Below are 17,402 nucleotides of genomic sequence, written 5' to 3'. Positions count from 1 at the left end.
TGAAACCTGGCTTCAGAAGATGCTGGGCCTGGAAGCTAAACAAAGAACTGTTACGATCGACAGGGCTCAGCCTTGGCCCCCTGATGAAAAACGACAACAATCTACTATCATCAAACTGCACAACGTAAGTGACAAAAGCAGAATGCAATCAGCGGGCAGGGAGAAAGGCGACCTGTCGCTTCAAGGAAGCAAGATTTACATTGCCAAGATTGTTTAACGCAGGTGAGGGGCCAGACGGCAATTTAACGGGGCGCGTGAGCACCCTATAAAGAGAGGAAATACAGTATCCGTATATATTTCAGTGTTCTGAGTGAAACTCAGTTGCAGTTGTTTGTGATAAGGAGATACGAACAGGCTATGCCGATTTTGTTTTTTTTTCTTTTTCTTTGGAGGTGCACTGCATTACAAAATGAGTAAGCAGTGTTGGACCATACTAACACATTAGTATTTTAAGAATTTTATTATTTTTGTTTTTCTCTTTGTCTCTCCCTTTTTTCTTTATGTTGCTTTTTTTTTTATTCTCAAATAATTCTTGACTTACTGTGGTTTGCATTCATTGACACTGCCAATTGGCCAGGGTGTGGGAGTGTGTGGGGAACTAACATCATGAGTGGGATACCCCTGCTGGCGGTATATGGTTCTCTCTTTATGGTGGAGGGACGGATCTTGGCTTCACTTGCTCAAGAGGTCATAATTCCATTCTGTGTTTATTTGTTTCTGTTCTTGTGGGGTCTTGTGGGGCTGTTCAAAGCTGGAGTTTGTGGTTGTGGGTGGGTTATTAGGGACAGTCTTTTTTACACTGCATGTGTGCTATGCACCAGTTCTTGTGTGTGTGATTACTAATTTCATAATCACATGAAAAATAATACATATGAGTGATATTAAAATTCTATCACTTAATCTGAAGGGCATCAACCATGTCGTCAATATCCTGTCACTCCTTAAGAAAGAAATGGCAAATTTTAAGAAACTCATTTTTCAGATCTGGACCATAGTAAATTGCAAAGGAGCTAGGCTGGCATCATATAACTCAAAAAGCATGGGAATTAGTTTTTTACATTGCTGCCCTCCTTAACACTTGACAAAACAATAACTATTAAGGAGGGCCTGTATGTACTTTTATGTTTCCCTCCAAGAAAATGTGTGAATCTCTTTACAACTTGTATGTCGCCCTCCATAACTTTAGAATAGACTTTTTTTCTCTCCTCAGAAATGTCTGACTGATGATATTCTTTTGTTTTTGTCCTCCTCTTGATTATCAGTTGTGGCTACTCTAACACTCTTTAGTGAATTAGGCTCTATAACTCGTTAAAAGGTCAACTTTAGTCAATCTCAGGCCACACTACTGGAAATGTGGGGGACAATGAACAATATTCCCTTCAGTCGGTCAGTATCTGGATTTACATATTTAGGAATTAAAATATCACCAAACATGTGGACCTGTGGAAGCTCAATTTTCTTCCAGTTTATTGCATGCAGTTAAAATAGACCTTGAATGATGGCATGAATTACCACTTTGTTTCGTATTTTATACTCTCTGCAGATGCATCCTCTGTACTTGCCGAAGAAGAAAATTCAGGATACAGAAAAGGCCGTCTCTAATTTTATACGGGATGGCAAAAAACCTAAACAGAGGCTTAGACTTTTACAATTACATACAGACACGGATGCCTAAAATTCTGTTGTACAACTGGGTTTGCCATGCCTGCTGTTTTTGGTCTTAGCTACATGCGTATTTTAAAAGGAATCATGTATTAATTCATGGAGTTGTTCTCCACACTCCCCATGGAGTCTGGTCACTTGTGATGTCCGTAATAGAAGTCCAGTGGTAAAGCTCAATCCTATTTTATATGACAGCATTAATGGTGGGACAGGGGGATTCATGTACTTGGAGACCTGTTTGAAGATGAGGCAACAGTTGTAGGCAAAACTTCCAAAGGAACGCTTCTTTGGATATTTGTCTTGGAGCACCTTCTGTATTCTACTCCCTTCTCTTTCTCCTCATAAGTGGGTAAAGGATTTAGGCACAGAATATGTAAGGGATGACAGGCAGGTAGCTATAGTCCTGATCAAATCTACCTTCATATGCAACAGACTGAGAGAAACTCAGTGTTAGATTCTTCATTCTGTTGTTTTGCACAAGATAAACTGCTCTCGCTCTCCTCTGCACATTAAGTGCTGTTCATATTGTCACTGCTTCTGGGAGTGTAAATTGATTTCTAGGTTCAGGTCATCTATTTCAGAGGAACTTGTTGAAATAATAATGCCTGTAATTGTTAAGTTGATGGCTGTTGCTAACTGGTTAACTTAAAAAGACATACATAAATTGGACTACACAGTAAGATTGTTTATTATTACTATTGTAATCATTTATATTCTTATTACAATGTGTGGTTTTCTTAATCTATGATTGTGGATTTGCCAACTATGTAGATGGACTGTCGTGGGAGGGTGGGGGTGTTAAAACTTAATAAAAAAAAGCATTTAAAAATAAATTGACAAAAACAAAAAACAAAATGCCGAAAATTTGTTAAACAAAAATAAAAACATTATCTTCATTCTCATAAATGAAAGCAGTCAGGGTATTTTTAGCACCATCGGCAACATGCAACAGGTGCAAGACATGTATTGATGGCAGCTGATGAGACCTCCCTGAATCTGCGTGCTGCCATTCAGCAATGCCGCTGCTGTTTGAGCACATTGTGAGGATGGTGTGAAAGCGACAGCCCCAAGACCTTGAGCAACACTCATCTGAATGGACCTGTGCCATTAACTGTACTGAAACCCATCTCTTTAAACCCTTCATGTCTGAGAGGGCCCTCCATCTGGCTCCAGAGAACACAGGAGGGGCCGGGAAGAGGGGGTCGATCAGCAGGAGTCATTACTAACTCACCTAAACAAGAGGCTAATGCTGATAAACAATGGCCAAGACAAGGCAGGGATTATGCAAATGTCACCCAGAAAAGAGATGGATTTCCACAGTTTGGTTTGGATTAAGTCAGAGTTGTTAATGTCTTTTAACTTCCTTTCACTATAAAATTTGCCCCCGTACCTACATTGAATCACTGATAATCAGTCCTACTCCTCCAGTTTCACATTTTTCAGGCAGACCACCGTTTATTTTATTTGAAAAATATCAGCTTTTTGTTAACAAACTGAAAATTAGTCTGACAGTCTGTAATTTTAGTGTAAGTTCTCAGTAGGCTTCAGTGTGGCTGTCTGAGTGAAACCTGAAAATCCCTGCAGTCTCTTACTTATATTGTCTGGTCCAGTACATAGTAATGCATAGTTACTATTTGTTGTTATTGTTTTTTTTTATTAAGTGCATGTGGGATTCATAGTTTTTGGAAAGCAAAACAGATTGCTTAGACAATATTTGGATGATGAAATGAAATAAAATCAGACATGAAAAAGAGCTTTTCATGTCTGAGACTGGAAACGATCTCTCACCTTTATTAGCACTGTCATATCTACTGTCTCAACCAGAAAAACAAAGGAAATTTTAACTTACATCATGCATCTGTAGTGCTTCAACATTGGAAGAGGTTGGAGTGGATGAATGGGTCAGAAAGATGATAACATGATGCTTGTACCCTCATGTTTTACATCACTTCAGTAAAATTTCTCTTTGTGAAGGTTAATCAGAGAAACGCTGTTGAAACTCCCTTAGTAGATGTCATAACAGTAAATGTGCTGTACTAGTGCCATCAACAATTAAATATCTTTCACATCATCAATTTCTTTCCCTTGTGTCATTTAAATTTATATAAGGGTCGTTCTGTCTCAGCCCTGTCAGCCAAGTTTTAGAACATTCTGTTCATCCCTCCCCCATTTGTGTAAAAGCTCTGTGGTCGGGGCGCCGGTTTGGCTCAGTGGGTGAGCAGGCAGCCATATGCCGCATGGCCAGAAAGTAGCGGCCTGGGTTCAAGTCTGACCCGCAGCCCTTTGCAGCGTGTCTTCCCCTCTCCTTCCTCCACTTTCCTGTCTGTCTTTATTGTCTCTATTCATTAAAGTCAAATTCCAAAAAACTATTTAAAATAAAATAGACATTTATGGTCCAAAGAGGATTCAGTGAAATTTTAGCTTCAAATATCAAATACTTTTCAAGTCTCTTGAAAAATGGTCCATCCCAGATTGAAATCTGTGGATATGTTTGAACATGAATACCTCAAAAGCTATTACACTATTAAAAATAAAAGCACAACATTTTCATTGGTTTTTTAAAAATATGTTAAAAAATATTAAATATATAAAGATACAATTTCACAGTTATCATTACATATGCTTACAAACTTTGAAGATTTACCATAAATAGTCTTGGTTTTTTTATAAAATTTTTACTATAGCACTTAAAAATCCTCGTTTTCCCATACTGACTAAAATAGAATTGACTGACTAAAATTCTGCCGATTTTCTCTTTAATCAGATATCTCATATTCACTCATTTAAACATTATCACCACTTATGTCTCCTTTCTGTCAGAAGCTTGCTTGCCGATGCAGATAAAATACGTATTTAGTATTTAGTAGTCTTTAGTGGAGATTGATTTTTCTTTTAAATGAACATCATGAACTTGTGACATAAAGTATGAATTGAATCTTTAAACAAAGTCCGATGTGATATTAGTTTAGTTTAGTGAGTTTCATAATTTCTTCTCTGTTAGCAGAGCAAAACATCTGCCTGTATTTCTTTTTGGTCTAATAAATGGCTGACCTGTGTGACTGCATGCCTTTGTTTATTAAGTACTGTTCACTTGTCAATTAACAACGAGAAACCTGCATGAACTGCCTCATCTGTACTCCGATGGAGCTGTAGGTGAGAAACGCTTCCTTCATCAGTGTAATTAGACAAGAGCAGGCAGCCATCTGTTGCCAACTGACCGTTTTCTGCCACTGAACGCATTTTCCTATTCTTCTTCTTCTCTTTTTTTTTTCTTTTTTTTTTCTATGAAGTTGTCCTTGAGATTGTTTCTAAGTGGCTGCCTACGTTTTGCATCTGCAGGTATTGCTTTCCCTTTGGACGACCAGATGGGGCCCTAAAGGCCACGCTCTCCCTTCAGGAACGGGTAATTGGCCTCTGATTAAATCATATTTTAACATACAGCACAGTGGTGTGAAAAAGTGTTTGCCCCGATTTTTTTGTATGTGTCATAATCCAGGTTTGTATTTCTTTTCTACTTAATAATAAACACCCCCATTTTGTGTTTATTTGTGTTGTCTTTGTCTAATATTTACATTTTTTTAATCATCTGAAACATTTACTGTAACCGTGACAAACATACAAAAAAAGTTAGGAGATCAGGAAGGGCTTAAATATTTTTTGCACCACTGTACAAATGTCCTGCACAGTTTTTTCATGAAACATGTAACATACATGTATAGAAAAGGAAAGCGTGTTGCCTTTGTTTATCAGCTGTCTTAGAATCAGTTTAATCACGTATCTGTGCAATTTGGTTTCAAGTGATTATCAATGTCTTCAGACAAAGTACAGACCAGTTTTCAAGGGAATAAGACTTGAAGAAGACTTATGCTGCTAGAAAGGCAAGAAAGCTAACCCCAGTCTTACTTGAACAAATCTTTGTTCAAGTAAGTCAATTAATTAAGTGAATCTAATTCACTTAATGTACAGAATTCACCTGCTTGCTGCATACATGCTACTACTGCACATTCACCTAATGTATATATTATATATAATGTAAATGGATGGATACATGGAAATTTAAATAAAGCTCAACATGACAGCACCCAGAAAGTATTCTGACTTTTATCCTGACTAAAATCAAGTTTTATCCAACTTATTTTCACGTCATATTTTTACTCTGGTGCTCAACACCCCACTTTATGTGGCTCTATGTCCAAGGAGGCTATCCTACTGTTTGACCACCGGTTTTATTCTGATTGGCTGCATCTGACACACAGAAGGTTTGACAAGCCATACAGTGGGGCTTCTCTTGAGCTCTAAGAAGACCTAAATGAGATATGTGTTTTTTCAGGTTTTGATGAAAGACATCACTACCCCTGTTCCTCCAGAGGATATGAAGAAACTGGTGCAGAGGTGTCTGGAACAAGCAGCTCAAATCAACTATAGTCAGTTGATTGAATATGCTAAAATCAAGGGTGAGAGTTTATAGCTTGATTTTTACCAAAAGATGTCACTTCAGGGTGGTGCTTGAAGGGAGAACAGAGGATCACAGTAAACGATAGATGATCATGAATAACGTAATGATAGATTTGTTAGTGATCAGTAGGGTTTGACCCAGAACCCAACATATACTGTACACACAACAGAGGCTTCTCTGAAATGTTCTGTAGTCATGTTTGAGTGTAAAACTAATCTGCAATGGCTTCTGCTTCTTTGCTATGGAATTTTCCCACATAGTGGAACATCAGGTACCTCCAGAGAAAAGACTGGAGGACATGATGAGGCTGGGAGAGCTCTGCATCGAAGTCTTGCAACAGAATGAAGAACATCACTCTGAGGTATTTTATTCCTTTTTTTCTGTCTTTAATACATTAGGACTTCAGATGCAATTTAAAAGACTGCTAGACTTTTGACTTTTATTTCAAAGAAGGTCCTTTTTTTCCCACCTCAGAATGTGTTGAGTGACAAAAATATGCAAATTTAAAAGAAAAAAGATAAGCTCCAGGTGTCTTTTGACATCCGTCGCAGGACCCGCCTGGAATTCCAGAAATCTGTTAGGTTGTCTAAGGCAGGTTTCCTGTCGGCTGTCATTACAGATAACAGTCACAATCCACATTTTTTATTTAAAACCTTTAACTCATTGATTAATCCCTGTCCTGTAATGCCTAGACTGGCTTCCTTAGCTCTTTGTGAAGGATTTTTAAATCATTTTACAGGCAGAATCTTATCTCTAAGAGTCTCGCACCCCACTGTGATGAGTCAGGCCCCAGCTTTACGATGCTCCACTAACCTCAATCAGTTTGATCCACTTTCACTGCCCACTCTCAGGGGTATAATTGATCACCTGAAAAATGCAAACGCTGTTCATGACATTCTTCCATCTCGCATTATTAAAGAAGGGTTTAACATTATCGGGCCCTATATTTTATCACTAATGAACCTGTCATTGTTATTGGGCTATGTTCCGGCTGCCTTTAAACACGCTGTAGTGCAAACTATACTCAAAAGGAGCTTCCTCGATCAGAATGATCTCGCTAACTTTAGTCCTATTTCCAAACTCCCATTTCTGTCTAAAGTCCTAGAGAAGATTGTTCACTCCCAACTCCAAACTTATTTGGATGCAAATAATATTGGGGAATAATTTCAGTCGGGGTTTAAGCCACGCCATAGCATGGAAACTGCATTACTGAAAGTCTTTAATGACCTTCTCTCAATTGCTGACTCAGGGCACCCTGTGGTCTTAGTTTTGCTTGATTTGTCCTCTGCTTTTGATTTGGTGGATCATAATGTCCTTTTAATGAGGCTTAAGCATCTGGTGGGCATCACGGGCAGTGCCCTTAGCTGGTTTAAATCCTATCTACTCCTCCTCCACTGCCCCTGTCACCTCTGGTGTCCCCCAGGGGTCTGCGCTGGGTCCTTTGCTGTTCTCTTTATACTTGTTACCCTTGGGCCGAATCTTTGATAAATATAATATTTCCTTTCATTTTTACGCAGATAACATTCAAATCTATTTTGAACTAGCTGAGGATGTCGCGTCATCGTTGCAACACTTCTTTGATTGTATGAGTGAAGTTAAAAACTGGCTACTGAGCAATTCCCTCATTTTAAATGATAAGAAGACAGAAATTGTAATCTTTGATACTCCCATCCCTCGGGCTGAACTAACTGGTGTATTTGGGCCCTTTGCCAACTCCCTTTCTGACACTGTGAGGAACTTGGGTGTTGTCTTGGACAGTTCCTTCAAGCTGGACAAACATGTGTCCTCTGTAGTTAAATCTGGCTTCTATCAATTACGTCTAATCTCTTTTTTTTTTCTTTTTTTTTGTGTCCCGTTTGGATCTTTAGCCATCAGAATTGTTGTCTTAAGGCCAAGAAAGATGCCAAGCAGATTTATTTTACCAAGTGGATCATCATGGCCTTGCCATATTGGTCCATTTGATTGACCTTTATTATAATTATGAATTTATTTTATTTTCAGTTGCTACAAATGGGACAGACATGACTGGGGGATAGGACAGGGAGAAAGAATGAAAGAAAGAGAGGGAGAGAAAGAAAACCAAAGGGGAGAAGAGACGGTGAGAAGGGGGAAAGAAAGAAAAACAAAAACAAACAAAAAAACCAAAACACCTGGGTCACCTGTATGGAGAAAAAAAAAAGAAGAGAAAGCAAACAACAAAGAGCAACATAATAGAAAAAACAGCACCATCACAATAAACTAGCTAGCAGTAGATATCAGTAGATACTAAATAATAAACGATATTGTGCAGCACGCAAGATAGACAGCGCACAATGTGCTTTGAGGCAGCAGCCAAGAAAGCTGTAGTCCGCGTCTGTGAATACCCGTGTGTACACCTGTGTGCATACCTGTGTGGATCAGCATGCTTGCATTCCAAAGGTTTCTTCATGTAACGATCTGCTAGGGAGTGTGGGGGGGCCACAGCCCCGTCCTCCAGGGTATGAAGCAGGTATGGAGGAGATCAAAACTCCAGACATCCAGAGGCCCCCAGAACACAAGAGACCAAGGAAGACCAACAGAGGGGCAGCCGCGCCACTGTCCCAGTAAGAGCTGAGGAGAGTCCCAGATGAGGGCCCACTCAGCAGCCGCGGAGCAGAAGCCAGGGGGAGTTGCAGTGACACGCCCGGCAGCCAGCTGTGCCTGAGTGACCGAGCCCCAGGCCGAGAGGCCGGGGGCACCCCACCTCCGAAGTGGCCTGAGCGAGCCCCAGGCTCCAGGCCCCGATAAGCGGCCGCCAAGGAGTGAGCCGGTGTGTACCCGGACGCCCACCCCAGACACAAAGAACCACCAACGCACCGACACCTGAGGGAGTCCGCCACTGGCAGGGGAAGTGGTGGTGGGTGGAGATAGGCCTCCAAACCTTGGAGGGCCTGAGATGTCCCCAGAGAGGTGGCGTCTGATACCCAACCTGACATATAGACACAGACATACAGGCACACACAGACACAAACATCCATTCCCACCCTCATGGTCTCATATGCACTTACTCAACACTCAACCAACGTGGAGACAGACATAAAGAGACGCTGTACACACGATCACACTCCCCAAGCATACTCTACGAACCGGGTCTAGGTACCCTTGCCCCTGGAGGGGGGAACTGCACCCAGACCCAGGTAGTGTTACCCTTTTCCCTGCGGTGGGGAGAGGCAGACCGCCCCGACTCCGCAGCAGCAGGAAGGCCCCACACTCCAGACCGCAGTCGGACAGCCAACTCCTCCTAGCCCCCCGCTCCAGCAGGCCGCAGAGAATGGGGGTGAGAGAAGACTCCAAACCTCCCTCCACCCGCTCATTGTAGTGTTGATGCATGTGTGTTCTAAGGTGCATTTAAAACCCAGGAGGGCATGGAGCTACCTGACAGAGAGCAGCAGGTAAGCGCATAGTCCCTCCTGCTAGCCCTCAATGTCTACATGTATTTAAAATTGAGAGGTGGGCAACGACACCGGGGGTGGGGTGTACACCCTGATGGTACTTTGGATTCCGTGTATCGTGCCCACCCCCAAGATCCTATATGTATGTGTAATGAGAGTGTGAGTAATGTGAATGCCTAAGTTGTGGGATAAAATTGAGGCAGAGGCAGCCAGAAGGGGACAGAGGGGGGGGTAGCCTCCTCTGCACCCTGGTGACATACCCCTACTCCAAGGCCCTGCATGTGTGGGTGGTTGTGGTGGAGCGGGAAGAGGGAGGCAGCTGGAGATGGGGAGGGAAGGAAGGGAGGGGCAGGTGACCCCTCTCCCTGGGGCCAGCTCCCCCGCTGACCCCAGTAGGCACTCCCATACTCCGCGACCCGCCAGGGAAAGGGGGCCCAGGCCCATCCAGACCGGGGCCCAGCGCAGCAGCGCCCCACAGAGCCCGGGACAGTCCACCCAACCCCACCACAGAGAAAACTGCACCCACCCCACCATCCACTCATCTTCCAGACTACATAAGACAATAAACACCCAGGCTGAGATCTTCCTCCACCTCTCCTGTATCTCCCCCTCCTGCAGAGAGTTCCTGAGGAGAGGAAAGCTCCTGCAAGGTGTGACAATCTCCCCCACCAGTTGAAGGGCCCCCCAGGTGGCTCGACGCACCGGCGGCACCCTGCGCCAGGGATGGGCCCCCATGCACTCACCCGCCCACAACCTCGGCAACACACAAACCAGGACCCAAGGCCCCGAGGCCCGGCCAGGGCCCCAGCCCAGAGACGGAGCACCCCCAGAACCTCACGCCCATCCCGGACCCACCCAGGGGCAGACAGGCTACCAGGTCAGTAACCCACGTCCGTCAGCACAGACCCTCCCCTAGCCCCGCTGCACGCAGCCACGAGGAAACAGTCACCCGAGAGCCAAAAGAGCCCCCAACCGGACATGACCGCTACCCCGGGTTGAGCCCCCCAAGGAAGATGCGTCCGGGGAACCCCCCGACGCCCTAAGCCTGTCCCTACCCCCACACCAATCACAACAGTGAAGGCGGGACCAAACTATGACCCCCCACCCCCACTAGGTGATGGAGCTGATCAAAGGAGCCCAGAGCAATTGATCTGATGTGGTGGCAGAGGCTGTATCAAGACTAATGTAATCTAATAGATAATTTCTATATTGGTTAGAATTAAGATTATTTTTATTTCTCCAGTTCATGAGGACTGTTTTCTTGGCTATGCATAGGGCAGTGAAGATCATATGGGCGATATTCTTTTCTGAAGTGACATTATCTAAGCTGCCCAACAAACACACTAAGGGGGAAGTTGGAATGTTACATTTCAGACACTTCGATAAGTCTTCACATATCTCGCGCCAAAACATCTGCACTGGTGGACAGAACCAAAGAGCGTGGATATAATTGTCTGGTGTATTGCCTTGACAGTGTGAGCAGTTGTTGGAAGATGTAAAGCCCATCTTGAACATCCGATGACCTGTATAGTGCACTCTATGAAGTATTTTGTATTGTATTACGTGTAATCTCTAAGGCCAAGCCCTACATACCACGTAAGGACCTGGAGAAACGTATCCATGCCTTTGTTACATCAATATTAGATTACTGTAATTCCCTTTATACTGGTCTCCATTCTGCCCTTATTCACAAACTGCAGCTTGTTCAAAACGCTGCTGCGCGTCTCTTAACCGGAACTGGTAGGTTTGAGTCTATTACTCCAGTTCTCTCCGACCTGCACTGGCTCCCCATTAAACATCGCATTGATTTTAAAATCTTATTGCTCACTTTTAAAATCATAAGTAACACCGCGCCCAGCTATCTTAAGGATCTCCTCAGCTTCTATACCCCTAGGAGAGCGCTTAGATCAGCAGGCCAAATGCTCCTGGTGCGACCTAGATCCCGCCTTAAGACCAGAGGTGACCGCGCATTCACCGCTGTCGCACCCTACCTCTCGAATAATCTTCCTCAAGCTATCCGCGCGTCTGATTCAATTCAATCTTTTAAATCTCGATTAAAAACGTATTTATTTAGCCTTGCCTTCAGCCTTCAGCCTTTCGGCTCGTGCCTACTATGCCTGGTATCATTGGTTAGTTATGTCTCCCACCTGTTAGTATATTCTATTTGTACTTATATTATTTTATTTATTTTATTATTGCTCTTATTTGGTTTCTGTGAAGCACTTTGGCATACACCTTGTTTTTAAATGTGCTATATAAATAAAATTGTATTGTAAATTTCTTAATTCAATTCAATTTTTTTATACAGCTCCAAATTGAAACAACAGTCACCTAAGGGGCTCTACATTGTAAGGTAGACCCTACAATAATACATACAGAGAAAAACCCAGCATCATATGACCCCCTATGAGCAAGCACTTTGGCAACAGTGTGAAGGAAGGTTTTACCTGGATGAAGCCTTCAGCAGAACCAGGCGGTCATCTGCTTTGACTGGTTTGGGTGAGAGAGGGAAGACAGGATCTAAGACATGCTGTCGAAGAGAGTCAGAGATTAATAACAAGTACGATTCAATGCAGAAAAGTATATAAACACGCAGTGAGTGAGAAAGGTGACTGAAGAAGAAACACTCAGTGCATCACGGGAATCCCCCAGCAGTCTACATCTATTGCAGCATAACTGAGGGAGGATTCAGGGTCACCTGACCCAGCCCTAACTATATGCTTTAGCAAAAAAGGAACGTTTTAAGCTTAAGGAATTTAGAAATGGATAATTCCAAAAATCTAAACTAAAGTCTGAATCATTGAGTAAATAAATAAAATAATTGGCATAAGAAGAAATGGTTGACCTAAAAACTATCAATTGGTGCCACTCTAGGGCCTTGGATGTCACACCGATGCTGATATCAACGGAAAAAAACTGCAACCAGAATTATCCATTATATAGTGAAGAAGCATTATGAAACTAGTAAGTTCTTCAAATCTTAAAAGCCGACTGCATCTGACGTAGTGTATGTTAAAGTATTCAAAACTGTGTGTTCTCAGTGTTGTGAGAATACGTCTCGCTAACAAGTCTTTTCAAACTGCAGAAGCGTAACTCTGAAACTCTTTTCGAACTATGAGGGGTTTTTTCGTCATCTGAGTGGTAGTGGCAAAGATGCCACATGTCACTTGATCATTTCATATGTCTCTTGATCACTTTCACAGCACTTCCTTTTTCTTTTCTTTTCTTTGCCTTGTTTGGCAGCTCATGTTAAAATGGCAGATGACATGGCAAATGGCTGCGTTGCATTAACGTCTGCAGTAGAGGCACGATGAAAACAACGCCCACACCCCATATGCACATAGAATTTTATGCCACAGTGTAAAACTGATCAATCCTAGGTGTTGAGATGTGGTGTTTTTAATCAGCCCTAAGTGGCAGCATGGCACTCAGGCATCTGTTTCTGCACTATTATTAACAAGCCATGCTCTGCCGCTGCCATGGCGACTGGTGGATGCTTCAGATGTGATGTTAACTACAAATTAGAGGCCTTTTTTTTTCAGACCATCGCAAGCTGTCACAGCTTAAATTTAGAAATTAATAATTGTTTACTCAGTTGCTGTGTCTTTGGATGGCATGCTTACTGCCTTGCTAGTTTGTGTTGTTGCTGTTTCTATACAGAGATGTCAGAGTGACAACCTAGTGTTTAAATCAGTTCTTACTAATGCTGCTTTTTTCTCTCTGGAGTCTTTTTGTTTAAAGATTGACTCTTCAATATGTTTGGGGGGATTATCTAAGGAAACTAAAGCAGTGAATGAAGCATTTCATCACGTAAAAGTCCATTTTGAATATGATGGATATAAAAACAGTCTTGTTTTTAAACAACACTTTGACTTGTTTTTTTTATATAACAGAAAACTGTTTTAGCATGATTGTTTATTTGGCTCCTTTCTTTTTCTCCCTTTCCTTTATTCTGTCATGGGAAGGGAAGAGAGGCAAGTTTGCTGTTTGCAGTTATCCTCCCCTCCACTGTACATCATTACACCAGCCTGTAAAGTTTTCATAGTATGGCCTGTGGTTACAAAATACTTACTGGCTTTACTGGTTACACATCTTTTTTTTTTCTGGTAAAACTGAGTTTTTTCTTATAAAATTGAGTGTGTAAATGATAAAATAAGAAGTAATTACTGTCTGTGGTGAGGCCGTAGGTTTTGGGGCAGAGGTCACAGTAATGCTTTGGTTACTTTAACAATGTAAGACATACAGTGGGGCAAAAAAGTATTTAGTCAGCCACCGATTGTGCAAGTTCCCCCACTTAAAATGATGACAGAGGTCAGTAATTTGCACCAGAGGTACACTTCAACTGAGAGAGACAGAATGTGAAAAAAAATCCATGAATTCACATGGTAGGATTTGTAAAGAATTTATTCGTAAATCAGGGTGGAAAATAAGTATTTGGTCACCTCAAACAAGGAAAATCTCTGGCTCTCACAGACCTGTAACGTCTTCTGTAAGAAGCTTTTCTGTCCCCCACTCGTTACCTGTATGAATGGCACCTGTTTGAACTCATCATCTGTATAAAAGACACCTGTCCACAGCCTCAAACAGTCAGACTCCAAACTCCACCATGGCCAAGACCAAAGAGCTTTCGAAGGACACCAGGAAAAGTATTGTAGACCTGCACCAGACTGGGAAGAGTGAATCTACAATAGGCAAGCAGCTTGGTGTGAAAAAATCAACTGTGGGAGCAATCATCAGAAAATGGAAGACATACAAGACCACTGATAATCTCCCTCGATCTGGGGCTCCACGCAAGATCTCATCCCGTGGGATCAAAATGATCATGAGAACGGTGAGCAAAGATCCCAGAACCACACGGGGGGACCTGGTGAATGACCTGCAGAGAGCTGGGACCAAAGTAACAAAGGTCACCATCAGTAACACACTACAACGGCAGGGAATCAAATCCCGCAGTGCCAGACGTGTTCCGCTGCTGAAGCCAGTGCATGTCCAGGCCCGTCTGAAGTTTGCCAGAGAGCACATGGATGATACAGCAGAGGATTGGGAGAATGTCATGTGGTCAGATGAAACCAAAGTAGAACTTTTTGGTATAAACTCAACTCGTCGTGTTTGGAGGAAGAAGAATACTGAGTTGCATCCCAAGAACACCATACCTACTGTGAAGCATGGGGGTGGAAACATCATGCTATGGGGCTGTTTTTCTGCCAAGGGGACAGGACGACTGATCCGTGTTAAGGACAGAATGAATGGGGCCATGTATCGTGAGATTTTGAGCCAAAACCTCCTTCCATCAGTGAGAACTTTGAAGATGAAACGAGGCTGGGTCTTCCAACATGACAATGATCCAAAACACACCGCCCGGGCAACAAAGGAGTGGCTCCGTAAGAAGCATTTGAAAGTCCTGGAGTGGCCTAGCCAGTCTCCAGACCTCAACCCCATAGAAAATCTGTGGCGGGAGTTGAAAGTCCGTGTTGCTCGGCGACAGCCCCAAAACATCACTGCTCTCGAGAAGATCTGCATGGAGGAATGGGCCAAAATACCAGCTACTGTGTGTGCAAACCTGGTAAAGACCTATAGTAAACGTTTGACCTCTGTTATTGCCAACAAAGCTTATGTTACAAAGTATTGAGTTGTATTTTTGTTATTGACCAAATACTTATTTTCCACCCTGATTTACGAATAAATTCTTTACAAATCCTACCATGTGGATTCATGGATTTTTTTTTCACATTCTGTCTCTCACAGTTGAAGTGTACCTCTGGTGCAAATTACTGACCTCTGTCATCATTTTAGGTGGGGGAACTTGCACAATCGGTGGCTGACTAAATACTTTTTTGCCCCACTGTAACTATAATCAAAATGTAGTTACTGCAGCAATTTGGCCATTGTGCTGTATGGAAGAGTGTAGAGAAATGAGAAAGATGTGTCACCGTATTTTAATAATAATGCAGAATTGTTTTAATTCACCCACATTTGTGGGTTTTCAAACATGAATGGCTTGTTTAAGGTCATGCCAAAGCATCTCTGTCAGATTTAAACCTGGACTTTGGTCACTCTAAAATCTTCCTTTTGCATTTTTTTTGTTGTTTGTTTGTTTGTTTGTTTGTTTGTTTGTTTGTTTGTTTGTTTGTTTGTTTGTTTGTTTGTTTGTTTGTTTGTTGAGCCATTCTGAGGCAGACTTGCTGTTATTTTTTTGAATCATTATCCTCCTGCATATCATACTGGAAGTATGAAAACCTACAGTGGGGCAAAAAAGTATTTAGTCAGTCACCGATTGTGCAAGTTCCCCCACCTAAAATGATGACAGAGGTCAGTAATTTGCACCAGAGGTACACTTCAACTGTGAGAGACAGAATGTGAAAAAAAAATCCATGAATCCACATGGTAGGATTTGTAAAGAATTTATTCGTAAATCAGGGTGGAAAATAAGTATTTGGTCAATAACAAAAATACAACTCAATACTTTGTAACATAAGCTTTGTTGGCAATAACAGAGGTCAAACGTTTACTATAGGTCTTTACCAGGTTTGCACACACAGTAGCTGGTATTTTGGCCCATTCCTCCATGCAGATCTTCTCGAGAGCAGTGATGTTTTGGGGCTGTCGCCGAGCAACACGGGCTTTCAACTCCCGCCACAGATTTTCTATGGGGTTGAGGTCTGGAGACTGGCTAGGCCACTCCAGGACTTTCAAATGCTTCTTACGGAGCCACTCCTTTGTTGCCCGGGCGGTGTGTTTTGGATCATTGTCATGTTGGAAGACCCAGCCTCGTTTCATCTTCAAAGTTCTCACTGATGGAAGGAGGTTTTGGCTCAAAATCTCACGATACATGGCCCCATTCATTCTGTCCTTAACACGGATCAGTCGTCCTGTCCCCTTGGCAGAAAAACAGCCCCATAGCATGATGTTTCCACCCCCATGCTTCACAGTAGGTATGGTGTTCTTGGGATGCAACTCAGTATTCTTCTTCCTCCAAACACGACGAGTTGAGTTTATACCAAAAAGTTCTACTTTGGTTTCATCTGACCACATGACATTCTCCCAATCCTCTGCTGTATCATCCATGTGCTCTCTGGCAAACTTCAGACGGGCCTGGACATGCACTGGCTTCAGCAGTGGAACACGTCTGGCACTGCGGGATTTGATTCCCTGCCGTTGTAGTGTGTTACTGATGGTGACCTTTGTTACTTTGGTCCCAGCTCTCTGCAGGTCATTCACCAGGTCCCCCCCGTGTGGTTCTGGGATCTTTGCTCACCGTTCTCATGATCATTTTGATCCCACGGGATGAGATCTTGCGTGGAGCCCCAGATCGAGGGAGATTATCAGTGGTCTTGTATGTCTTCCATTTTCTGATGATTGCTCCCACAGTTGATTTTTTCACACCAAGCTGCTTGCCTATTGTAGATTCACTCTTCCCAGTCTGGTGCAGGTCTACAATACTTTTCCTGGTGTCCTGCGAAAGCTCTTTGGTCTTGGCCATGGCGGAGTTTGGAGTCTGACTGTTTGAGGCTGTGGACAGGTGTCTTTTATACAGATGATGAGTTCAAACAGGTGCCATTCATACAGGTAACGAGTGGGGGACAGAAAAGCTTCTTACAGAGGACGTTACAGGTCTGTGAGAGCCAGGGATTTTCCTTGTTTGAGGTGACCAAATACTTATTTTCCACCCTGATTTACGAATAAATTCTTTACAAATCCTACCATGTGGATTCATGGATTTTTTTTCACATTCTGTCTCTCACAGTTGAAGTGTACCTCTGGTGCAAATTACTGACCTCTGTCATCATTTTAAGTGGGGGAACTTGCACAATCGGTGGCTGACTAAATACTTTTTTGCCCCACTGTAGGTTTTCATTTACAGCCAAGTAGGTTAG

General features: G+C 42.6%; 1 protein-coding gene across 4 annotated transcripts in view; it reads left to right on the top strand.

The window, feature by feature from the left end:
- The window catches only part of cadps2 (Ca++-dependent secretion activator 2), a 191,916-nt gene that overhangs the window by 115,656 nt on the left and 58,858 nt on the right, over window positions 1–17,402 (top strand). For all 4 annotated transcript variants that reach the window (XM_076886194.1, XM_004556192.3, XM_076886195.1 and 1 more), the window contains exons 15-17: window positions 5,002–5,065; window positions 5,993–6,116; window positions 6,379–6,479. In XM_076886194.1, the coding sequence (XP_076742309.1) occupies window positions 5,002–5,065; window positions 5,993–6,116; window positions 6,379–6,479 (289 nt within the window). The remainder of the gene's footprint in view (window positions 1–5,001; window positions 5,066–5,992; window positions 6,117–6,378; window positions 6,480–17,402) is intronic.

Source organism: Maylandia zebra, linkage group LG7 (genome assembly GCF_041146795.1).
Source record: "Maylandia zebra isolate NMK-2024a linkage group LG7, Mzebra_GT3a, whole genome shotgun sequence".
Taxonomy (NCBI): domain Eukaryota; kingdom Metazoa; phylum Chordata; class Actinopteri; order Cichliformes; family Cichlidae; genus Maylandia; species Maylandia zebra.
Note: the sequence above shows the minus strand (reverse complement) of the source record. Positions and strands in the feature narration are given on the sequence as shown.